The 27,084-nt window shown below is 41.1% G+C and overlaps 1 protein-coding gene across 1 annotated transcript in view; it reads right to left on the minus strand.

Annotated features, from left to right (window-relative positions):
- The window catches only part of Fam114a1 (family with sequence similarity 114 member A1), a 59,867-nt gene that overhangs the window by 18,613 nt on the left and 14,170 nt on the right, over positions 1–27,084 (minus strand). The window contains exons 3-8 of the mRNA XM_026385791.2: positions 22,035–22,122; positions 10,868–10,981; positions 10,631–10,737; positions 8,315–8,449; positions 5,829–5,981; positions 967–1,090 (exon numbers count right to left, since the gene is read on the minus strand). Of these exons, the coding sequence (XP_026241576.1) occupies positions 967–1,090; positions 5,829–5,981; positions 8,315–8,449; positions 10,631–10,737; positions 10,868–10,981; positions 22,035–22,122 (721 nt within the window). The remainder of the gene's footprint in view (positions 1–966; positions 1,091–5,828; positions 5,982–8,314; positions 8,450–10,630; positions 10,738–10,867; positions 10,982–22,034; positions 22,123–27,084) is intronic.

Consider the following 27,084-nt stretch of genomic DNA (forward strand, 5'->3'; position numbering starts at 1 on the left):
CCAGCATAGGTGATGCCATGGAAAGGAGTCACTCTCAAGGTACAAAGCAAATGTTTTACTCTATTCTCCTCCCAAATGGACAATCCAAAGTATTCATTAGGCATGTCCAACTTTAAAAAAAAAAATGTTTTTTAAGCTACTGAGGATTGAACCCATTCTAGGCAAGCACTCAACCACTTAGCTACATCCCCAGCCCAAGCATGTCCAATGCAGAGAATATCTTTTCTCCTCTTAAGTAAGCCTTGCTTCTCATAATATAGGTTCTGGTCTCCTTAGGGGTAAAGTTACGATTTGGGCGGAAGATGATCAGGAAGTGCACACCTGGGTCACTCTAGTGATTGTCCGCCTGACGCGTCATGCCCTAGCACACTGTGGGGAAATAGTACAGCCTTGGACGGAAATCCTTCCCCCCCCCACCCCGCCCAGTGCTGGGATTGAACCCAGGGCCTCACACACACTAGGCAAGTGCTCTACCACTGAGCCACAACCCCAATCCAGAACTATAATTTTTAGGTGGAGTGTAGAAACTAAAAATGCGCCCTAACTCCTAAACATAGAAATTAAAAGGAATAAGAAAAAATGCAAAGAAATCCACAGCAAGACTTCCCACCACCAGCATTAATCACGTTCGACAACTTCCATGTGCACGTGGAATTAGAAGGGGGTACATGAACTCTGATCATCGGGGCCCAGCACACTGCACTCTGGTTCATTCAACCACATCCCTCACTGTGTGCCTGTGATGTGCCAGGATTGTGCAGGACACCTGGGAAAGAATAGGAGTTCCTATGACAAATCAGTGTGACCAGCTCCCATAGCCAGAGCAGATGCACAGTGAATTCCAGAAGCAGAGGAGGAGCACTTGGATGAAATCATTCACCCTGTTCAAAGGGCTGTGTGTATAAAGAGCAGTCTCCTAAGGATTATACCGTTAGTTTGTTTTGCTATTAACTTGTTTTCCTTTACCTTGTTCTTCTTGATTCTCTTCACTCTCTAATTCTTTGGCTGCAAAGATGTCTTTAATGGAAATTAGGTCATTTTTTAAGAGTTCCAGCTTCTCTCCATCCAGTGATACTAAAAATGACTGAACCTGAAAAAAAAGAAATAGGTCAATATAACTGTCATCTTTCCTTCTCATTAATAACATTTCCATACAGCTGTTCCCAGTTTCCCCAAGATGATCTGTGGTATGGGCGGTAACCCTGGGTAAATGTTGGCCTTACTGCCCATTACCTGCAACTTTGGGCATGTTACAAAAGCCCCCTGGATCCCATATTCCGTAAAACAAGATCTATGCTTCAATGTGATCTTTTTTTAAAAAAATATATTTTTAGTTGTAGATGGACACAATATCTTTATTTTTTTTTAATGTGGTGTTGAGAATCGATCCCAGTGCCTCATATATGCTAGGCAAGCGCTCTACCACTGAGCCACAACCCCAGCCCTCATTGTGATCCTTTGTGTGGAAAATAAGGTCATGAATATAAAGCATTTTGCACAAGTGCACATAGTAGGTGCTGAGTAAACGGTGGCACCAGCTCTTCTCTCATAATGGTTAAATACACACTTTGGCCTCAAGACGGAGTTCAGATATCAGCTGCTCACTTATAAATTATGTGACGTTGGGTCATTTATTTAGCCTTTCTAGGCTTTGGTTTCCTTATCTGTGAAATGAGGGCTAATTCTATCTACTTGAAGAGGTTGTTTGGAGGTTAAATGAAGAAATGTACTTAAAATACTTATAGTGGTGTTCAACAAATTATGTATACCTGCACATATGTACACATATGTAGACAAATAAGTGTCATACATATGCACACATACACCTCTAGACAGGAGCTATTATACTGAGTTTACCAAAAAAAAAAAATGCACCAAACCCAGTTTTCTCCCCTGGCAGTCTAGAGGACGGAGGCCCAGGTCCACCAGCAGTGGCCACGGCAGATGTGAGTGAAGGGCACAGTGGGGGCCAAGGAGGGAAGAGGTGGCACAGGGAGGACTGCACAGCCCACGTGATGCTGGAACTGTGGCCGTCCCTGCTCGCTGTCTTCAGAATCCCCTTCTGAAGTCATCCTCTGTATGTGCTTAAAAATCCTATGTGCAGAGAGTCAGCAGTCCACCAGTTGATTTCAATTTCCAAAAGGGTCAAAGGGCACAGACACTACATTAAAATTGAAGCCTGACTGTAAAGGAGTGAGGTTTTAATTTTTTCATTCTGCAGGTCAAATTCTTGTTCTGGAGGAAGCGCCGGCAGAGGAGCTATGGCCCTCTTTGGAAATGTTTCAATATTCATCCCGGAATTAGGTTAGCACATCAGGATAAGAGAGAGAATTAGGGCATCCAGGATGCAGGACTCCATTTTCCTAAAAGGTAATGTCCATCATTTGTTTGGTTGTTTGGTTTTGTTTTTGGTATTGGGGAATGAATACAAAGGCACTTAACCACTGAGCCACACACCCCCAGCCCTTTTTATGTTTTATTTTGAAACAGGGTCTCACTAAGTTGCTTAGGGCCTTGCTAAATTGCTGAGGCTGGTTTTGAACTGCTGGGATTTCAGGCGTGCACCACTGAACCTGGCTATTGCATATCTTTATGATCGATGCAACCTGCCCGAGGCTCTCACAGGAAGCGCCCACGAGAGTTCAGCAGGGAGAAGCAAATGCACCCTGCTTGACAATCCCTGGCCACTCTTTCTTGTCCTGACTTCCTCAGAGCCTTCATTTCTGTTCCTATATTCCTGCGTTTCCCTCCTGGGGCATTCCGTCATGCCATGGTGATATGCATTGAATCTCTGGGTCAGACCAACAATCAATCATAAAAACCCTGTGCTCCTTAATAGATACCCATGGACTGCTGACTGTGTGCTTGGCCCTGTGTTAAGTTCTGTCTGGGACCTGAGAGTAGAATGTGTGTCTCAGCTTTTTCTTGAGAACAAATGTGTAGCGCTATTTTGAAGATATATTTTTTTTACTATTTTTACAGTGAGCATAAAGGCACCAAAAATTATTTATTTTTAACATTCATCACACATCACATTGTCATGCCTGTGGCTGTCCAAGCTAGATGCTTGCTGTCCAGGTATCCCTATCCTGACTGACACTGGAGTGAAAAGTAACTTCTACTGCTTTTCACTCATATATTTTTCGGACCATTTACTATAGCATCCAATAACTATTATTACTAAGCAAGAGAATTAATAAGTAAAACCCAAAACTTCTGTATTCCTTACTATTAATACCACCCCCCCCCAAAAAAAAACAGACCAAAAAAACTCCAAGCTGGGGAAAGAGAGGCAGAGCTTGTGAAAGAAGTGTGCAAACAGAAGAAGTGTACACCTTTGCTACAGTTTGGATCTGAAATGCCCCCCAAAGCTCATGTGTTAAAGGACTGGTCCCCATCTTGGGCTGTTGGGAGGTGGTGAACCTTTAAGAGGCGGGGCCTCGTGGGAGCTCTTTAGGTCATTAGAAACTGCCCTTGAAGGGGACTGGGATTCTTTGTCTCTTTTGCCATGACGTGCTGCCTCACCACAGGTCTAAAAGCAACATGGCCAACCTCCAATTGTGAGCTGGAGCCTCCGAAACAATGAGCCAAAATAAGCCTTTCCCTGTAAGTTGGTTATCTCAGGAATTTGTTCTAGCGATGGAAAGCTGGCTCATGCCCTACATAGCCTGAGCCTCCTTTCCAGCAATGTAGGTCCTTTAGGGCTCTTTTTCCAGGGGACAGTGCTGTTCACAGCTGAGACCTGAGATGGAAGCAGCCAGAATGCAATCTCTCTATCAGTACAATAGCTTGTTTTTATAGTAGGGCTGTGCTCCCCCTGTAATATTTATTAATAATAATAACAATTATGTACAACGTAAGAATGCATATAAAATAACATATCATTAACATTATAAACCTATACATACACAGCTAGCATTTTTTCAAGTGTTTATTATGTACTAAGTGTGCTGCTACTAGCTTCATAGGATTATCTCATGAAATTCTTTTAATAATCCAATGAGGTAGGTTTTATTATTATTCCTATTTCATGGATAGGGAGATTGAGGCGAAGGGGATTCAAAATCATTCAGCTACAGAGTGATTTATAATAATATAAAGTCTGGCTCTAGACATTGCTTTTTCAGGGAAAATTTTTGCGCTTCCATGAAAAATTGCATTTTTTAGATCACACTTTACTAGACTATGAGATTCTGAATCTACAGGAGCAATTTTACAACTGTGTAAATCGTGGATAGCTGATGGCAATGCAAATCAACTCTTCTCTACAAACTCAGTTAATGAATTCTGTCAGTGGAGGGACAATGTCCCCTGCTGTGGAGAAACCAGGTTTGTGTCTATCTGCACATTCATTTCAACATTCCTTTACTCCATGTAAATTTGGGCTTCTCTGGCTTTCCCTTGAAGGGGTGATAATATCTGCCCGGTTTCCTCATTCAATTAATGAACTAAAAAATTTTTAATGTGTGTTTATTTTGTGTCAGCATGAGAGTCATGGTTTTGCCTTTTTTGGGAAAAATTATCCTTAAATAGATTTATCCTTGAACTTCCACTGAAGCTCATGGATAACAAAAAAAAAAAAAAAAAAAGGAAAAAAACACAGATAGTAACATGCAGCCCTATAATCTAGGGCAGGGAGGGTGTCCCATCCTGTTTGGTTCTTGGTTGTTCATCATGTGGCAGAAGTGGTCTTTCCCTGATGAGCCAGGCATCGAGAATGGCTCAAGGGCTGGGGATATAGCTCAGTGGCGGAGTGCTTGCCCAGCATGCATGAGGCCCTGGCTTCCATCCCCAGCACAGGGGTGGGTGGGGTGGGGGAACGGGCAAGAAAGTTCATTAAAAAATGTTTCAGACTTGTAAAATCTAAAGACAAGAGGACAAGGTCTAGAGAGTCAAAATTATTTTCCATTCTGAACCTCACTTCCAAGTTTAGCTTCTTATCTAAAGACCTGCTTCTCCCTGGTGAATGTCAGATGGTCCACAGCCCCTCCATCACAGGAGGGCCAGAGGGTACTGCCTTGTGGCCTCCACTGTTTTTATAGTAGGGCTGCAGTCAGGCTGATGTCTCCACAAAAGAGTCACGTGGACAAGTAAATGAACGGCTTTCTAGTATTTAGAATGGTGACTTTGTAAGTGCTATGTAAAAGCTTACTAAACACACACACACACACACACACACACACACACACACTACTTTAAGAAGAGCTACAAACCCCATTGATGACTGCTATTTGTGTTTTGTTTTCCTGGGCCATAATGGGGAAGTGAGCATGTGCAGGACCCTCAGGGAGGCTGTGTTTCCCAGGGTTTTGCATGTTTCCCAAATAGACCTTTAATTCTTGGTAGGATAACTCTGTCCTTTATGACCCAGATAGTCTAACAAAGTGGCTGAATCAATAAAAGGTAATGCATAAAACAAAATATACTAAAACCCTGAAATCTACAACAAACCTCAGCTGCTTTGTTGACACTGGGGAGGAATGGAAGTAGCAGGCTGAAGGGATCCTGGATCCGGGTATGACGTCACCAAAGGGAGGCACAGGCCAGGAGGCTGACAGCCAAGTTCTAGGACAGCCCTTCACACCACAAGGAGGGGTAGTGCTGACTTATTGTGTTCTGGCTCTCTTGGGGCTGGTGTGGGGCAATAGCTTGGCACAGGACAGAGAGGAAATTATATGGCATCTGTGGGGCTCATCAGGCTGGGTGGCATTTGTAACCTTAGTACTGTGATACTAAGGCTCTAATGAGATACTGGCATTTCCCAGTTTCTTCATGTTTAAGAAACACACTACAAAACATGTTATTTCAAATGACCGGTGGGGATGTACCTTGCTTTCACTTTCATTGGACAGAATTTCCAGGGCTTCCAGGTGTGACAGACCTTGATACTCATCAAAGAGCATCCCATAGTGTGCGGTTCTCTCCACCGTGAGCTGCTGCGCCAGTCTCTGCTTCTCCTTCTCCTTGGCTTCCCTTAACATCTGCAGAAACACACAACGCTTACACCCAGATGTATGCTTAAAAGCCCCACTTCCTGTAAAAGACACGTCGGGCGTGGGGTGGGGGAGGGCTGAATTTTGGTTCTGGGAAGGGTTGATTTTGATCACTTTGGAATTTTAAAAAAATTATTTTTTGATGGATGCTATTGATAATTTTTACATGATATTCTATTTTGGACTTTATATGTTCATTATGTGCAAAGCAAAGCAAAAATTCTATGCCTGGGAATGAGATGGGAAAGAAGCTCACCAAAGACTTCACAGTGGTGTCCCGAGGTGTTTCCCACATGTGTGGTTAACTTTTCTATTTTCTAAAATGCCCAAATTGTCTATATTGAGCAAGTTTTAAGCACACTGGGAAAGTCTAATCTCTTGTGACAAGATTAACTGTGAATTCCGCACCTAGGCAGACTTCAAAGCAGAAATAAGCTGATCTGATTTTCTCGCTTACATTACTTTGAATCTTTTGTGTATGAAGTTATTTGACATCTTCAATAAAAAGAATTGATAACTATAAACTCGTAATGTGTTCATCACCAGATACTAAATATAAATAGGCTTATAGATGCTTCGGCTAGCCTTTAGAAATAAGACTGTGAACTTGCATTTCTGTGCACGTCAATAACTTTTCTCCAGTTGTTTTTTTTTTTTTTTAAATAAGAAGACAGCAAAATGAACACAAGTCTATCAGTCACTTCCAATTTTCTGCACCTGCCTTCTTTGATTTTAAGCATCTTTGGATTTCTCATTAAGTTTACTGGGGCATTAAGTTTATGGGGCCCTTTAATATCTGTGGAGAGCACCATCAATATACTGGTCAACACCAGAAGGGCACAGGGGGCAGATCATCTAAGAACAGAGCCTGGTGTTTACTGTGTGTCAATAAAACAGTCGGCCTCATTCTCCTTTTGGGTTCCCTAGGCTGTTAGCCATGAAAGAATTCTCTCTCCTGTCTATCTTTAAGACTAAATTAGTACAGGTTCTGAATTTTAAAGTTTTAAAAACAACCCAATGAAACCATCACTGGAGAGTTTTAATATCTGCAATAAAACTCAACGACCCCCACTGATCTCAGGGCTTGATGGTGGTACCATAAAATAGCAGAGTGCGTCTGAGATTGCTTCCTTTCTTTACCAACTACCATCTCTAAATGGGTGCTTTGGGATAGAGGGAGGGAGGAAGAGACGAAATGGAAGGTAAAGGGAAAACATCACTGTGGAGTGGATCAGAATTCACTCACAAGTGGGGACTGTAATTAAAGCTGCCTAAAGGATAATTCCCTTAATGAGGGATGCTGGTTCTGCTTTTCCATTCTGGGGAAAAAAAATGGAGATGGGTCTAAAAGGGTAAAAGTGTTACCAGTGACCCAACTGAAGCAGTCATACAAATTGCAGGTGCAATGCTCAGGTGCGCTCCAGAATGTTCTGAACCAGACCTGCCACAATGGTGCAGCCGTATGTAAATACAACAAGCCCTGCAGATGGCTAATGTGGTTCTTGGGTGACACAGTTCTCTGAGCAGTGCTACTCTGTAATGGTAGGTTGCATGCAGATATGATCAGAATTGTGACAATGGTATGGAGAATTATGGTGACCTGGGAAACTAACCTCGTCTAGTTCTCATTTCACAACCAAAGAAGTCAGAGTTAGCCAGTTTCTGGACTCAGTCTCATTTCATCCTACATCATCATTATCTTAAGGAGAAAAAAAATTTATACATATAGCTGTATATACGCACATATACATACACGAAGGTTGATATCGGTTCTACTGTCACTCATTCAACCCTCACAAAAATGTCGTCAGTAAGTATGATGTTAACCCCAGAGTACAAATGAGTAAAATGAGCCACAGAGAGACTAAGGAATCCATTCAAGGTCATGCAACCAAGTGTATGTAGATCTGGGATACATACAGTGGCATATATGGGATAGGCTTCAAGAAATCATTGAGTGAATAAAATACAAAAGAGTGTGATTAGTATTTACCATTTGGTTGAGAAAGTATGTGTGTATGTATGTGCCTATGCCTATCTGTCCACATATGTATTTATATATCTATATGATTATGCACAGACTCATCTATATGTATCTGTACCTGTATAATTGGCAGCATGCCTAAAAACTGTCAACAGTGGTCATCCCCTGGAGAAATTTAGCAACAGGGAAATGGATATATCAGAGACTCCATTTTCATTCAACTCTTTTTGTGCCATTTGAATTTAAACATGTGTTTTCCATGATCTATTAAAAAAATTTAAAAGTGTATTTACTCTATTGACTGGAAGAAAAAAATGGTCAAAGAATACAGTCCAACCTGGGACAAGGAAACAGTTCTCTCCATGAGTGTCTTGGTCCGCTTGAATCCTGGGTCACTTTCTGCAAGGACATTCATGGTTTTCTTGCCAATGAATTCCAAAGCATCGAGACCTCCAGTTAAGACACTTTTGCCCTGCAGATGAGATAATTGCATGAGATTAGATTTTTTACATTTTGCTGTTCTGCAGCAGTCAGCAGCTCCTAGGTAACTGACACTATCTTCAAATATTAAAATCAATATAAAGCCACATTTTTTTCTCACCAGGAGATTTATCATCCATTTAATCCGATTTTCTTTTCCTCCAAAAACTATATGTTATATAATTCATAGGGCATGCAGTGTTATTAAAAAATGATGCTTAGGAAAAAACCAAAGCACACTGGGGATTAATTATATTTGCTCTGTGTATATGAATAGATACATATCTAAGATCTAAAATTAACAGGTGACCTAATTGCTGTTTTTGTTTGAAAAAAAATTAACCCAAGTAATAGAGGTTTTTTTTTTTTTCCCCCTTTTGGAGCAGTTTATTAAAATGTCAAATACTCCTGACTTTTTAGGGAATTCTTTAATTTAGGGCCCTGGAGTATAGGACCCTCGGGCTGTGTCAGATGGCTCTTGCATACTTTCAGGAACTAGCATGACCCACCTATAATTAATAGATTCATGAAATAAGACAGGTTGATTTGCGTGTGCTTCTGGTTTTAGAAACTGTTCCATCATACAGTTGTCACCCTGAAAATCCCTTCGTCAGCTATTGTTTTCTATTAAAACAATCAAGACTTACACAAACTGTTGCACATAACTGTATACATTTTTGACACATCTTCTGTACGTATGTTCCCACTGCATAACTGTAATTATAATGTGCACATCTGTATTTTTCCCAATTTACATGAAAATGATCTATTGTAATGTTATTATCAATGTACATTTTCCAACCTTCATAATTATTTAAATAGCATTGTTCAACTTCACTGAATTAATATACCTTATTAATCATTTCCATCTTGGATTGTCAGACTTTGTTTTCAGATGTGGGGGCTAATCAGTAACCATGCTGGAAAACAGATTTAAAAACGCACACACTTTGGAGGATGGTAGGATGTTGGCAATTCATAGGGACATTGAGTAAATGCAAGCTGGGGGTGTCTGGAGCTTGGGGAAAGGGGTCAAGAAAGTTAGAGAATGGGAGCTGGGGATGCTGGAGGCACACTCAGAGCGCCCTGTAGGGTGGCTCAGAGAGGCCATGAATTCCTTTCTGATACTAGATGCTGAAAGAGCTCCACCATCCCCAGTCCCATAACGTCTCCCATGACTACTTGACTTGCATTGCTATGTGACTCCCAAAACATACTTGCTGTTCCTCTCTCACCATGCCCAGTCTAGAGGTCAAGGAGCAAGGAGAGGGGGAGTGATTTTCTGTATTTCTGGGGTGCCCTGACCCCAAAGTCTGGGTAAGATACCCTCCTATGTTCGTCTCTAGCCCCCTCTTCTTCCCACAGTCCACTGTATTTGACTGTTGAGCTGCATTCTGAAAGAGATGGCACCTTCTTGTTTGTCAGCTCATTCCCAGTGTCCAGTGGAGGGGGCTCTGGGTGCACAGTGAAGGGCATACATCCCTTTTTCAAAATGAATGAGCGAATGAATGAACGAATGGGACATGATCCATATTTCTAGAAAAACTAGCTAGTTGGTTCTAGATTGTTGAAAATATCTTTCTCCCTCACCCTCAGGACAGCTAGCAGCCTCTAGTCAGGTGGGGGGTCCCCCCTTTTCACCATGCATTAGTGCTTTGGTACCAATGATAAGCTTCCTTTAGTAGGAGGGACACAGATTTGTCTGGAAAAAAATATTCAGAAATATATCTGGGCTATTACTGTTAAAACACAAGGCAGCGTAATGTTAATAAGTGGTCCTTTTTTAAAAAAAAATTGAATGGCTTTATGATTTTTAAAAATTGAGGGTCAAGAGCAAGAGACCACCCAGGAAAAACATCTGTCCCAGCTCTCAAAGCATCTTTCTCCTCCAACCAGAGGCTGTCCTTGCAGCAGTAGGAAAGGACACTATTCATTCAGATTGAAAAAGGGACCTTCTAAACAGCTCCTTTCTTTCAAACATAAAACTGTATTTCATTTTGCCCTTATTATTGGGATCCAAGGTTACACCTACTCTGCAGCAGGAAGCATAACAAAATCATAATCCAAAGTCACGAGCGTGGCCATCTTTCCTCTGATGTATCTAGGTCACTGGAGAATGGAAATATCAAAAGAAGGGAGACACGGGGAGAAGAGGAAACTGCTGAGGACTCACAGTGCTTTGAACCGCGTTGGTGAGGGCTGACAGCATGCCCCGAGAACCCGACGCCGGGGAAGCTGGGGGGCTACCTGCAGGGTCCTGATCTGAGGCCACGTCTGCAACTAAAGAGAAAAAATAAAATCCTGCTAGAGTTCATCTTGCTGATCTGAATTTAGGGAGCTTCTAGTCATGCACACGATATAACAAAGTCCAAAGCCCCCCACCCCATGCCCGGAGTCACACGTCACGCACCTGCAGGGACTCCATTTTCGGTCTCAGGTTGGGCCCCTTCGGAAGATCCAGAATTGACACTGTGAATCCGAAGGGTGGCCCCTGCTTTTTCTTTGACTGCGGTCAAGCCGTGACCTGTCAGGAAATATAAATATGGTTTGTGCACACATTAGATGCCTGTGGTCTGAAAATTCTTTGGCTGATCTTACAGAGCCGTTTGAAGTTTTGTAGGTATCCATCGTGATTGCAACAAAGTGGCCCGCAGCAGAGACTTTGGAATCCCTCCAAAGTGGGTTCCAAGAGGAGCTCAGCTTCCCCACTGCCTGCGTGAGTGACCTTGGAGAAGCTCTCTGTGACTCAGGTTTACTCAGTGGGTTGCTGTGAGAAGCAAATGAGATAGTGTATGTGAAGTGCTCTCAGATGCCACATTACTGACTTTGCTTCTCACCCTGGGGTTCCAAACTCAAGACAATGCCAATGAATAGTGCGCTACTCTTATCCTCATGGTAGACACATGTCATTCATTTTTTGATTCCTTGCAGACCCAACACATTGAGGGTGTTAAATATTGGTTGAACTGAAATCAGCTGAGCCTGAATATGCTCCTTCCAAGTGTCACTGCAAAGGGTCTTGAGCTGACATCTCCAAATAGAAAAGCCACATAGGCCACCCAGTGGCTCTGAGAATTTGTCTTTGGTAGCAATGGTCCGAACCCAGGCTAAAAGGTATGGATTTTACTCTACCTGGGCAGGGACAATACTTATATTTCTGAGATCCCAGTGCAGCAAGGATTCAATAACTCACTGGTGAATACAGAGATACAGGATGGCTGTCCCATCCACACTGAACAAATTCCAACCCTTGACTTGATAGATGGTCTTATCCCCATTTTGCTCTGGAGTGATTTCCCCCCTTGAGGCCCCATGATGAGCTGTGGTGAGTTCCCAAGCCTGAGGAATGAATAACCCACTGATGGTCCTACTGGTTGCTTAAGTCCTTAAAAGACAAACAGCATGGCTGTCCCCATCCAGTGCTCACCATCCCCCTTGGCATGCAGGGAGAAAATAAAGGATTTCTCCAGAAACCTCAGCTTGTTAAAACACAAGGCAGCAGCAATGTTAATAAGTGGGAAAGGAGTCCCGAGTCACAGTAGGATTCGAGAGCAAAACAGAATGACTCAGAACTAGAAAGCACTTAAAATGACGATTTGTCCATTTCCTGGATAAGAGGATGACACAGATGAGTCCCAAACCCAACGAGTAGTTTTCATCAACTGTAATCTTAACACAAAGAAGGCACTGATATTTACCAAGCATATCCAGTGGAAATCACCTGTCATTATATACTATATAGGACCTCCCCCCCCCAAATTGAAGAAACTTTGTAACTTTAATTACAAAGAGAAAAAAAATGTGTCTATATTCACAGGCAGATCATTAGACAGAGTTCAAACTCATTATTGAGTTACTTGAAAAAATAAACTGCTAAACCTGACTTGAGTTAATTCTAAGCTTCCTATCTATGAATTCCAAGCATTTCAGTGGAAACTTTTTGAAGTTTCGGTAACATTCAAGTTATAGGATATTACTTAATCTAATTCATTTACATACCGAGTCCACGTTCCTTAACATTAAAAAAAAAAAAACACATATATTTTCCAAAAGGAGAATGTACATCCAAATCTCAACCCACGATTCTCATCTAGATTTCTGAGAATCACAATCAAGGAATAATCGAGTTGGAGGAGGTTGGCCATCTGCTCCCAATCTTCTCTGCTTAAGTCAAGCAAGAAAGGTAATGGCACATCCGTCCCTGAGACCATTTCAGGTTTAATTAACCTCATATCCCTCATCTTCTCTTTGCCCTTCCCTCCCCTTTGCAGGTTAGGGTCATATCTGGTTCTTTCTCCAGGGAAGGGTACCTTCTTCATCTCTGGACACACATGATCACAGATACGTGTGTATAGCTGCCTCTTGAAACAATCACTTTGTCTCTGGAAGGAAATACCGCTTACATGTGCATATAAGTGGAATGTGCCTAAAAACAGACATGGACATGGGCTGCTACTCTATTTTCTGATTCGACATTATTTTTTTAAAATTTTGTTAGTACAAGTACATCTTTACCGCATTCTACTAGAAATACAAAGTTGAGCTTTATTTTTATGGAAAAGCTGTAATTTTTTTCATAGCTAGGTTTAGACGTTTTGCCACACCCTACTTTGAAGAGTGACTTCTAAAACTTTACTTAGTGTGACATCTAGTGCCCAGAGCAAGGAAATAATCACATGGAGTTACTGTCACCTTTCGATGAGGAGTAATTAATTTCCAGAGATGTTCACTGGGTTCCCCCAGTAAAAACAATAACAACAGATCTCTGTGTTAATTTCTTCATGTCATCATGAACCCTCAATATTCTACAAGAAAAAAAGAAAAAGAAGTCCCTCTAAATTCCATGGCCTAAAGGGGGAATATCCTGAACCCCTTTTCTTATTGCAGTAAAAGGTGAGTACTGCAAAGAATGTTGTAGAAATCATTTCAAAATAAACGTTGCATGATGGGCTGATGTTTAGTTCACCACCTCTGACATGGTGGAAAATAACACAAGGAGTCAAAAGTCTGGTGGGGGAATTCCAGTTCTGAGGTTCACTAGCTATTTGATGCGGGTGAGCCAGTTAACCAGAGTGTTCTGCATCTTCTCTGATAGGAGACTTGTCCCACCTACTTCCCAGGGGACGAGATCATAGGGGAGAGGCGGGTGAAACCTCTGCAATGGACGTTTATTAAGCACACGCTACGTTCCAGGCACTGTGCTCAATATTTTCAGTACAGTAATTATCTCAACAACTTTATGAGGAGAGGGATATTATGAAGCCCATTCTACACCCAAGAAAACCGAGACCTGGTCAAGGTGGAATCATTTGCAAAAGGTCCCAGAGCCACTCAGTGACAGGTGCAGGGTTCCAACGTGGTCCTTCAGAGTCTAGACCCACATATGTACTCACTATGTCATACGGAGAAGATTTTAGATGTCATTTATGTTGATTAAATGTCATTTTCGCCTCATTTCCGTACCTCCTTGGAAATCAGATCCTTGGTCAGGAGCTTTCTCCTTTTAAAAAGGGTGTTTTATGCTAAAACGAGCTAGACTTACCATAGTTTGACCACAGAGCCAGGTGAAGGTCACCTCCATGGGTGTTAACCTGACTCTAACCCATCCCAACCACACGGTGGGGCGCACAGCTTGATGCTTGAGGGTCATTCCTGTGCTGTGCAGACTGAGTTCTTAGACACTGTGTGCCATCTTACATGTCAGTACAAAAATTTTCTTCTCCAAAAGCATTGTGATCTCTCCAGCCTTCTTCCTGTAAGTTCTACCAAGACCAAAACCCCTTGAAGGGAAAGATGAAAAGTTGATGTAATTGGCTTGTGGGGGAGGTCCTCTCTGACCACGTGGGTAACGTGGGGGAGCAAGAGCAGTTCTTCACAGCAGCCTCATGACTGGTGTCCAGTGGGTACTTCCATCGTCTCACCCGCCGGAGGACCTCAAGAAGGAATGGCTAACTCATTAGGAGGATTCTTCTCTTTCAGGTGTTTCTTAATACAAATTCTTTTTCTTTCCTTTTTTTTTTTTTTTTTTAAAAATGGACATTTTAAAAAGAAACCAAAAAAAAAAATCCCACGTAATTTCCTTGATATAACTGGTTGAATTTTGTCCCTAAATGTTTTTTGTGGTAAAGTATACATAACATAAAATGTATCTCTGTAACTGCTTCTAAGTGTATAGTATGGTGGTAACAAATATATTGGCAATGTTATACAACTCTCACTACCGTCCATCTCCAGAACTCGCCTTATCTTGTGAAACTGAAACTCTATACCTATCAGTGATGCCCATTTCCTCTCTACCATCCCTGGAAACCGGCATTCTATTTTGTGTTTCTGATTTTGACTCCTTTAAGTACCTCACACAAGTAGAATCACACAAGATTTGTCTTTTTGTGGCTGGCTTATTTTACCTAGCATACTCTCTGCAAGGTTTATCCATGTTGTAGCATTTGCCAGAATTTTCTTACTTTTTAAGGCTAAATAATATTCCAATTGTATGGATAGACCACGTTTTGCTTATATATTCACCTGTCAATGGACACTCGGGTTGCTTCCATTTTTTACCTACTGTGAATAATGTTGCTATGAACATAAGTGTACAAATGTCTCTTTGAGATACTGCTTTTGATTTTCTTGAGTATATAATTGGAAGTGGAACTGCTAGACTATATAGTAATTCTGCTTTTAATTTGTTGAGGAATGGCCATACTGTTTCCCACAGCAGCTATGCCATTTTACATTCTTATTAACAGAACATATGGGTTCCAATTATTCCACGTTCTCACCAATACTTATTTCCTTTTTTTTTTTTTGGTATGGAAATTCATAGTTGCTTTATCTTTTTGTTTGTTTTTTTTTATAGTAGTCACTGTAACAGGCATGAGGGTGTTTTTGATTTCCATTTCCCTGATAATTAGTGAAAATGGAGTATCTTTTCATGTGCTTATTTTTAAAATAAAAAATTCATAAATTTGCAAATGCAAAAATTATAGATACATGGACACGGAGGGCGGGCCCAATCTCTTTCTGTGTAGACAGCTTCCAGTGACATAAGAGGCGACAGGGTCTATGAGTTTATAGGAGACTATGGAAATAAATTAAGACCTGAAAAAAAATTGTTACTTTAAAACCATGAAAGAAAGTTGCAAGTTAGAAATGGATCAATATTTACTGAATGTCTTCAAAACACAACATTAGGTCAACTTATCTCAATTACTATTCAAATACATTTGACTCACAAAGTTATGTGCAGGTATAACATTGGTGAGGGGTGTGGGTGCACACTATTATATTTGCTATGATATAGGAGGGACTTCCAAAATGAGGAGTGACTGAAGCTTCTAAAAGACTTGAAGTCAAACTCTTCCTTCCAAAGATATCAATTCTCACTTATTTCTTGTGGCCTCTTTCAAGGAAAAAAAAAAAAATGGCTGTCCCGCCACAGGTGTTGGGACCTGGCAATAAGTCGTGGGAGTCGGCCTGTGCACAGAGCTGTGGCTGCTGTGTGCTGCCCGGGACCCCTGCTCCTCCTCCCCATGCGGGAGCCTGTCTACTGACAGCCCTCCATGGAACGCCTCCCAGGGGAATTGCCCTGGCCAGGGAGTTGGTTCTCCTAAAACTGTACTACAATGACCGGTCAGTGGGGCAGTTGGTGATACAAAGACCCAGCCCTGTGCTTCAACAGGGGATGTCTCTGAAGAGTCCTCCCAAACTCAAAGCTCCCCATGGGACAGGTTGCGGCTTCTGCTTCAAAACTGTGCTGCACTTCTGCTTCTCTCTCCATCCAGTTCTGCTTCCTAATCCTTTTGCTTCTGGAGCCTTGGCTCTGTCACAGTGAGTGGAGTGCATGAAATCTCTGCCTCAATCCCTCTCTTGGGTGTCCAAATTAGAATTATGATCTACCCTATTCTTTTTAATGGCTGCATAGTATTCCAATGAATGACTATATCACTTTTTAACTGTTCTTTATGGATGAACAAAGAAACAAAAAAAATCCCATGGTTCTTTCAAGTTTTTCATGGATGGTGAACTCCCTCACCCCTTACAAGTCTTTGTTGAAATACCACCAAACCAACATCTATCCTCGCCATTTGCACTCCTAACCTCTCTGATCCGATCCACTTATTATATATTTCTATAGACTTACCACCTTCTGGCATTCTGTGTAAACTTCCTATTCATTATGTGCATTGTTTATTGTTTATCTCCTTCCACTAGCATGGAAGCCCTACTAGGGGAAGGGGCCTTTGTCTCATTCGCTCACTACTTTATCTCAAGTGTCTCTGACAGTGTCTGGCACAGTTAATATTCACTGAGTAGATTCCATTTTGAACACCTTTGTATGTATATGTTAATGATCTTTGCAAAGGATCAACCGTGGGAACCGCTGAGCATTCAAAACTCTATAGGTAATGCTAAGAGTCCCTCTGAAAGTTGTACTCATTTACACTCCCTTTGGGTGAATTGTACAAATCAAGCAATTTTAAAACACTCACTGCATTTCAGACTCCTTTGGCAATGAATTCAAAGTATTTCAAAAAGCTGCGAAGAGCAGTTGTTTAGGAAAACAGAGTCAATGCTGCCGTGCTCAATTAAAGCTGTCAAAAGTGCAGCAAGAAGCCAATCCACCTTCTTTTGGAAAAGTCTTCGCTCTCCGTTATGATGGTGGGGGTTCACTCTGTGTAATCAGATGCTCAAATTTCTTTAGGCTCAAGGTTGACAAGAAGTGTAACTGGACTGATAATGCTTGCCTAGCACCCAACAGAAACTCATCCACCCCTTGCGTTTTATTTATAGATTGCAAACTCCAAGCATCAATCTGATTACCTTTTCTAGCAACGATCCTTGAGAATTTCCACATCCTCAGCAATGTCACCTTCAAAAATGAATCCATGTGCTATTGATAGTGATTTACACAGGGAAGTGTTCTCACTGCGGTACCATTCTGACAAGTTTGCCATTCTCTGTAATAAACACTGTCATTATTTTTGACAGGGCTGGTAGAAGGGTTTCATTAAAATGTGCAGCAGGAAAAAAATTGTGCATCTTGGGAGAGGATGGGAAAAGGGAATCATGGTGATTTTGAAAAAAGTAAATATACAGATCAGATATATTCCATATATACCGTCCTGCCAACCCCAGGTACTCTTGCATAAGGTGTTTAGACTCATAAAACCGTCAAAACTAGAATTTCAAATAAACATTTAGGCCTTTGGTTGCATCTGGATCTACATGGCTCTGCTGTGCGCGGAGGCTTTGCCTTAGCAGCCTGTCGACTTTCATTTTCATTATTGGTCTATTACTCTTAGCTTAGCGATAAATTTTAAGAATGAGTTGAGTCTATAAGGTGCTTATGGGAAATCATAGCTGGTGGTTGTCACATCATCATTTTAGAATTACCATCAAAATATATTCTTTTTACATTTTTCTATACTTTTGACCTTTCCTACTCTGGTTTCTGACTGGAATAATAAATATTTTTGTTGCATTTTACAAACTTGTCCAAAGGCACAGGAGACACATGATCAAGCCTTCTTAGAATGGGACGATAGCGTGGCTTCAGAGAAACCATATGCAAGAGTTAAGGCCTCTCTGAAAAGATCTGTTGGCTGAGAAATGTTTGATTTCATATACACATGGGAAGGTCACTTTTTATCATTTCCCCGTAATCTAGGGTCAAAGGGTGAAGTAAAAGATAAGATGAACAAATACAGAGTAGAAAGCTGGATGCTGTGGTACACTCCTGTGATCCCAATGACCGGAGAGGCTGAGGCAGGAGGATAAAAGTTTATGAGGCCAGCCTCAGCAACTTAGCAAGACTCTGTCTCACAAATAAAACATAAAAAGAGCTGGGGACATAGCTTAGTGGAGAGTGCTTCACTAGCATGTGAGAGTCTCTGGGTTCAATCCCCAGTTCCACAAAACAAAACAAAACAAAAACAAACAAACAAAAAACTAGAGAAGTAGGTGGCCAATTTTCTGTATTTTTCCACTTGATGAAGAAGTTACAGATGTCAGCTTCTTTCTATACACCCCTGCAGAATATGGAATCAGAATAACTTTCTACAAGTTGGAAAGGGCCTTAGAATTTCTCAAGTTCTCAGACCCACACTTTTCCAAATAAAGAACTTGAATCTCACAGAGGTTAAGTGCATGGTATAGCTAGGCAGTGGCAATGTCTTGTGATGACAGGTGTGTGACACTCAGGACCAGGTCTTTGGTACCGTGCTCCTTGCAAGAAAGTGCCACCTTCCAAATCACTCTCCTGCCAACTCTAAACAGTTCCAACTACTGTGACCCCAGTTTTTCAACAATTGTAAGAAGTTTTGTCTTCTGTTTCTAGTGTTCAATGGACAGCTCTGTGTTTTGTTAAGGACTATGTGTTTTGCACTCCCGTCTGCAACTGGAGTACCCTTGGGGTAACATGAGGTTTCTGAGTGGAAATCAATTGCAATTGAATATGTGGTTATTTTCTTTCTTTGCTTTCCACAGGCAATTTACAAACCTTCAAGAGCTTGTCTACTGCTGTGAGTGCTCTGTTTTCCAATAAGTTTCTTTGCCTTATGATAATAAACTGTTAATGCTGCAAAGCCCTGGGATTGATATGATGTCTGTACGTAATGGAAGCTGTTTCTTTCTCAGTCCCAAGGTAGGAGCTCAGTACAGGCCATAGAGTCCAGGAAGGCACACAGATCTTTGTTTTTTTTTTTTTTTTTAGTGGTACTGGGGATTGAACCCAGAGCTTCGTGCATGATAGGCAAGTGCTCTGCCATTGAGCTACATTCCCAGTCCTTTTAAAATGTTACTTTGAGATAGGATCTGTCTAAATTGGTGGCCTTGAATGGTGATCCTCCTGCCTCAGCCCTTCTGAGTACCTGGGATTACAGGCACGCACCACTGTGCCCAGCTCACCATAATTTTTGCTTATTTGTTTTGGTGGCACTAGGGATTGAACCCAGAGGTGCTCTCTACCCCTGAGCTACATGCTCAGCCTGCTTTTTTAAGCAGTAGAGTCAGCATCATCTACTGGTTGCATTTGGAACCAGGTAAAAAAACCCCAGAGGCCTTGGAGCACAGCCTACTAAAACCCAGGTTGATGTTCCAAAGTCAGTTTACAATAACACATCTAAGAAGATGCTGGATAATAAATCCAACCAGAAGGTTATCCATTGGCAGGTGAAAAACCTTTTTTATTTATTTTTTTCAGCGTCAGGGACTGAATCCAGAGCCTATGCACACTGGCAAGTACTCTACTGCTCAGCTACATTCCCAGCCTCGATGGAAAGCCCTATAAAGTCCAGAAAAGCCCATTGTCAAATGGTTGGATAATGAGAAGAAATGGCAGGCAGCTGGCCAGGCCAACCACTGGTGGAGCAGTTATAGGCAGGTGCACCTTTTTGGGGGTCTCGGTGTAGGGCAGGTACCAGGGATTGAACTCAGGGGCACTTGACCACTGAGCCACACCCCCAGCCCTATTTTATATTTTATTAAGAGACAGGGTCTCACTGAGTTGCTTAGCACCCTGATTTTGCTGAGGCTGGCTTTGAACTCACGATCCTCCTGCCTCAGATGGGATGGACCCACACTTTTCCAAATAAAGAACTTGAGGTTAAGTGCATGGGGTAGCTAGGCAGTGGCAATCTGTTGTAATGACAAGTTAGTAGCACTCAGGACCAGGTCTTTGGTACTGTGCTCGTTGCAAGAAAGTGCCACTTTCCAAATCATTCTCCTGCCAACTCTAAACAGTTCCAACTATTGTGAACCCAAGATTATAGGTGTGCACCACCATGCCCAGGTAGGTGCAACTTTAACGATGCACAAAAAGCACCTGCAACTGTGACCCACAGGACAGATGATTACTTGGTGTGGAATAAACTTGTACTTAAATTAAAAAAAATTTCTTTTAGTTGTAGACGGACACAATACCTTTTATTTTATTTATTTCTGTGTGGTGCTGAGGATCAAATCCAGGGCCTCCACACATGCTAGGCAAGTGCTCTACTGCTGAGCTACCACCCCAACCCTGGTTTTAAAATTTTAATGAGAAAGTAAATCCTTCACCTCTAATAGAACCTCGTGAAGCACCAAATTCATTGTCAGTGGTTTGGAACTTTAATATAATTGGGAGCAGCCAGGACATTTTATTTTATGATATAAACCATGAAGACAGCTCTATTATGTTGGAGACCACATTATTTTTTCCCCATAACTTATTCCAATTTTAAAGAAACTTTCAGATTCTCCATTTTTACTTCTTGGCTCAGACAGCAAGCCTCTCACGAGACCATCGGAAGGCCACTAGAAGCTCACACATTTTTCCAAGAAAGAAAGAGGCCTGCAGGTGCTCACCCTCACCCTGTGAGTACCCAGAAAGCCAAACAGGCTCCTTCACTTCAGTTTGGTTCACTTTGTCATCAGCCTAGGTGGCTTCCAAGCCATCCCTGATCCCTTCTTCCATTAGCAATAGAGAAAGTCTGCTCCCCAGGATCCCACCAGAGACTGACATTATTGGCCACTAGCTCTTTCTTGCTGGATCCCTTCTGAGAAAACCGACACTCAAAGGAGATGGAATTAGGGGAAAGCAATCTCTCTGGCCTTCCAGGCAGTCGAAGGCCCATGAAGTGAGAGGTCAGGCCCCTAAGCTCTTTGTGGCCGTGGTCCACTGAGGTGAGGACCATGAAGTCCTTGAGGGGCACCTCAAGGTCTTCCCACCCCTTCTGGATTTTGAAGCAACAATGACTGGTCCAATCCATGGTGCACAAGCTCCTCACCGCCAGGAGCTGAAGCCAGGTGACCCATGGCTTCCCCGCCCTTCTCCTTACCCTCCACCTTCAAAAATGGCTGCCTTTGCTGAGTCACCTCCAATATGGTGAAGTTCTACCCTCAGTTTCCATGAAGAGTGGAACAGGAAGGATCTCTTAACCAACCTGCTCTGGTAAAGACGCTTTCTTTTGTATAAGAACAAACATGGGAAGTATCTTTTAAAACTTAAAACCAATAAAATAGATTTATTTAGATAAACTAAATTTTATCATTCAATGATAAATAAATAAATAAATTATACACACACACACACACACACACACACACACACACACTAATAGCCAGGAAGCCAGAGTTAATAGCAGTGCTCTATTATCGTAACTCTATTAGTCTTTATCACATATATTCTTCCTATCTTCATATTTTGTTCTATTTATATTGTAATGTCCAGCTGATGAAATACTTTCTATCAAGATACCTCAAATTTGTTGAAGGAGTAGGTGAAATTGTACACTTAAAAAAAGTCAAGGGATGAAAAAAAAAAAGATTGGAGAATGTATTATAAAAGTTCAAATCTTAACATTTTTAGAGACATTTAAGAGTGGTTAAAAAGCCATACTACATGGTTTTCAAATCCCAACCCACACATTCTTGTCTTTGGTGTTAATTTGCTTTGTGACTCAGTTTCTTATTTGTAAAATGGAGAAAATAAGGGCATCTCGTGGGTTAATATTAAACTCCATCAATATATGTTACAATCAAAATATCACACCCTATTAGGCTTCTGAACTTTATTCCAAAGCAACATGATTGCTCACCTACTGTGGCAGACGCTGATGAGAGTAGAGACTTGCCCCAGGAGCCCCAGCCTGCCCATCCTCTTCCCTGAGGAGGGGAATCCACAGCCTGCAGAGAAACAGATCAGCAGCAGGTCAGCAATTCCGTTTATCCCTAAATGGAAAAATGGTTGGTATAAAACAAAGGGAAGGTTTAAGAAAAACCACCACCTGCCGTATCGCACTAGCTTATGGTTCATATGGGTCATAAAAAAATATCCCGACCCACGCTGCAGTGTGTACTTTGAAACCAAATTGATTAGTGAAGGTGTGGGTTTCTGAAGTCTTGGCCTGAAGTGAAGTAAGCCTCAGTTCTCCCATAATTTGGAAGTCAGGGACAAGAGCTGGGTCCAGAAAAAAAGATACAACACATTAGAGCCCCAGAGTGATTTGAAAACATTCAAAAGAAACTTGACCCAGGCAGATAAACAAATGTGGTCTTCAAGGTAGGGTGAACCTTCAAACCTCTGGGATGGCAGATGGGATTCTTGGCATGGACCATGGGCAAAGTGTCTAAAAGGTACCAATAAGCCTGGAGGTGGGTGGCAGCAACGGCAAGCTTTGTGAGGGAGACACCTTTCTATTTGACCCCTGTAAGTGCATCTCTCACGCACAGGGGAAGATGGTCTCTGGCCTCAGTGGATTCAAATTCTTTTGCCTCAGATTTTAGAGTTGGGACTGGAGACTATGGTTCAGCATGAGCTGTTTGCATGAATAGATAATGAAAACTCATGCTATGCAGGTTGACCCTCTTCTACTCTCTGTGCACACTAAGAACTAAGCAAAAACAGAGTGAGCAGAATGATGGAGATATGCTCAGAGATCTGCTTGGAATTCTAGTAGCTTCTCAGCTTCTGGTTTCCAACCCTCTTGAGACCTGCTCCATTTCCGTCTTTGGGTTCTACGAGATGCCCTTTTTAAAATTTTTTGCTTTTTTAAAAAAAATGTTTTGTTCACTGATATCCCCAGGGCCTAGGAGAGTCTCTACAATATAATACGTGCTTAATTAATAAATATTGGATAAGTTACTGAGGTTTATGCTACTTGCAACCAATGAGTCCTGACTCAGTAGAGCTACAGCTTTCTCTTACCTCCTGGGAACATACTCTAAGAAACAAGGCAAGAATAAATACATTAGGCGTTAGCCAGATGAGAATCACAGCCTTTTCACTTGGAAAAAAAAAAATGAAGCTGAACATTTGAAAAATACCTGCACAGCTTGTAGATTCTGCAGCTCTGACCCAAGGCTGGTTATCAGTCATCCCAACGCCCTTTCCTGGGCTGTCTCCACCCTTGCAGTTAGGGGTGGTCCCAGGAAACAGTTTTCAAGCAATGAAATGTACACATGAGAATGTTTCTGCTTTCATGATGACTCATACAGCTATGGCTAGTGCCAATTCTTCCCCCCCCCCCCCGTCTTTCTTGCCCTAGATGGGGATATGATGATTGAAACTGAGTGGTCATTAGGGAAAGGCCAAGGAACCACAGAGTCACTGGTCCTGGCCCTGCTAAAGTACTCAACTGACACGAGCAGCTAGCTATCTAGCTCCATTCTTCCTATTAAATGAGAAAAAATAAATTGCTATTTAGTACACCAATATATTTTGGATTTTAGTTACTTGCACCCAAAGGTGTTAGAAAATATCAAACACCATCCATCAGTGTAGAGCACTGGTCAAGAGAAAAGGTCATGAAATTAAATTGCCTGGGTTTGGGTCCAAACACTGCCATTTGGGGCAACAAGTTACTCAAGTTCCTGTTAGACCTTCTTCCTTATTACAAAATGAGAGAGATGGCAGTATTAGAACTATAAGAACCAATAACCTCATCAGCCTTGTGACGATTAAAAGAAATAATTCAGGAGTTGGGATTGTGGCTCAGAGGGAGAGCGCTGGCCTTGCACGTGTGAGGCAGTAGGTTCGATCCTCACCACCACATAAAAATAAAACAAAGATATTATATCCTCCTATAAATAAAAAATAAATATTTTAACAAACAAGAAATAATTCATATGAAGTTGTGGGCACAGCGTCTGGCATATAATAAATATTCCATAAATTGTTAGCTGGTAATAATAATAATAGGAAATTGCATTTTTAAAACTATGAAGCAAAAAAAGCTTTAAAAGTTGGCTTTTATTTTTTGTTCAGTCTACAAAGAGCAGCCTGTTAACATGAATGGAAATACTCCTGACTATCTGCTTTCATTTTTGGTGTCTACATTGATTTACTTCACTTTGGCAATGGAACCCAGTGACAATTTTATACCATCATGAAGACAGATGTAAGTTGATGATTAATATCACTCTTTCATAGGACAAATCACTACCGATGAGCAGGAAGAGTTAATACACTTAGGGGTGACAGCTTCTGACTCAAATTTACAATATTTAATAAGTTCTGACAGCTGGTAATTGACTAGCAAATGGAAATAAATGTTAAATGAGTCTAGAATTTTTTTTGCTGTATAATAAGTGACTACTTCAATTGCCTTATTAATAAAGTCCTCTGACATTGAGTTGGGACTTTTTTTTTTTTTTAAGACAGGGTTTTGCCAAGTTACCCAGGCTGGCCTGAAACTCATGATCTTCCTGCCTCAGCCACCCAAATGGCTGGGATTAGAGACATATGCCACTGCACTGGCTTGAGCTGGGACTTCTTATCAGCTACAAAGAATATTTGTTATCAACGGCAAATGCTCAAATGACTTAATGTGCACATTTAATATAAAAAATATATATACCAAATGTTAAACATTCATTATAAATTATCTCATCGTGAATATTGTCTCCACTTCAAATGGCCTTGATGTCACATACAGGAAACTATGAAATAGGCAGCACAGATTAACTCAGATTTTCATTATCAAATCTAGTTATTTTAAAGCTTTTTTTCTCACCCTTCTCCCCACCCCCACCACCCTCCCCCCCCCCCCGCCCCGTGCAATTTTCACCTCCTTTAACAGGCAACTTCATGTCTTAACTCACAGGGAAAATAAACGAGAAGTCTCTGCCCCCTCCCCATGAACTTTCAGAATGTCCTCATACTGTAACAGCAAATTGACATGGATTGATGAAGGATGTCCAATACTCAACTAAAGATCATTTAAACGTCTATAACCACTGTGTGCTCCTAAAAATATAAAAAAAAAAAAGTGTAGAATTTCATCAAGTTCAAAGTTCTTTAAATAGAAAAAAAATACTTACCAATCTAGTATCCCATTTAAAGGTCTCTATCATACATTCATTGGGGCTAGGGGTCTAGCTCAGTGGTAGAATGCTTAGTTAGCAATGCATGAGGTCCTGGATTTGATGCCCAACAAAAATAATAAAATTTATTTTTGGCCATCAAGTTCAAAGGTATCATTAGAAAAATTTATAAATCTCCAGATTCCATCCAATTCAAAGGTCTTTAACACATATATGGGAAGTATATGTGTTAAAGATCAAAGATCAATATAATTATCCTGTTTCCTTGAGAAGATGAGAAATTAGATCCTGAGGCTATCTTATGTACAGTGATGTGGGCCATAGGATCTATGCAACCAAATCTTTTTTAAGTTTTGTAATTCATGACATAGCCACTCTAAAGGGGGACTCAGTAGGACAGTAGGAGGGTGTCAATTGCTCAGGACATCTGTAGCTTTGTCAAAATATCTGCTGACAACGAACTCAGTTATTTCCGAGTCGTTTTCTTCCTTGGTGAGTGCACCTCATTCAACTCTGGCAAGATTTAAAAATTATATGTAGAAAGGTTTAAAGCATTACAGACAGGCTATTAATATTTGTGTGTACACTTGGTCTTTTCTGTCCTACTAATATTTATGAAATTTGACCCATTTGCCACTTTTTGAAATCCAATTTAAAAGGAATAAATTATTAGACTTCTAATGTTCAGCTGAAATCTTCCTCAGTGTATGCACACCATTATAACATTTGAGAGGTCTTTACAATCCACTCTATAAATTGAATAGCTTTATAACAATTATTAAGTACTCAGTAAGGCTTTGTATCAGTAGATAAATGAGGTACTTAAAGAGGAGATAAAATACATCCATCACACTTTTAAATGCCGTTTAAAATACTGAAACTTGTTTAAGTTGGTAAAAAGGACCAAACATTTCAGAAACCCCTTGAAAGTGACTGTTCAATTCCGCTAGACTTCTAAACAGAAAAGGATCTGTGAGACAAACATAGAGCCTAAGGAAGAATAAGGCTTAATGGATTTGCAATCTTAATAGTCAAACACTAATTGTTTAAACCAAATTAAACAGCTAAGTAGTTCCTTTTATGCACAAAGCATACACACTGGCCTATACCCCTCAAACCCTGTCTAAATGTACCCTTCTGTTAATTGGGGATGAGGCTTTCCTCTTAGGTACCACTTGAACCCCTTAACTCCCCTGGGCGTGTGCGGATTGGCTATCCCTTCTTCTGGCTTCTCAACCTTTCCTTCTACTGGATACTTCCAACATTTAATCATGCACATGATTTATCTGTCTCAACACCAACCAATGAAAATCACAACAAGGAGAAAGTGATTCTTTCAAACTTATCTGGTTTCTGTTCTATAGATTTCTTCTTAACCTCTTTAAAAAAAAAAAAGTGTCTGCTTTCTGTATCCACTCCCCTCTTCACTCTTCATCTTACCCAGCATGACTCTCACTGCCACTATTTTATGAGGCCATTCTCATCAAGCTCACAGTGACTTCCTTGTTGTCAAAGCCATGGACTCATTGTAGTCTTTTTATTACTTGATCTCTCAATAGCATTTGAAGTTTAACCACTTTTATACCCTTACAGTATTCTATTGACATGGCATCTATATTAGTTCATTTTCCATGACTATAACAAAATACAAGAGGCAAGCTATTTTATCAGGAAAACATTAGCTCACAGTCCGAGAGATTCAAGGCCAAAGTGAGGCGCTGGCATGGCTTGGGTGTGGACTTCATGGCAAATGGTGTCCCAGTGGTGGGAGTGCATGTGGAAGAGAGCACATCTCAAAACAGGAATCAGAGAGCAATTCAGGGA

This window comes from Urocitellus parryii, chromosome 10 (assembly GCF_045843805.1).
Source record: "Urocitellus parryii isolate mUroPar1 chromosome 10, mUroPar1.hap1, whole genome shotgun sequence".
Lineage (NCBI taxonomy): Eukaryota > Metazoa > Chordata > Mammalia > Rodentia > Sciuridae > Urocitellus > Urocitellus parryii.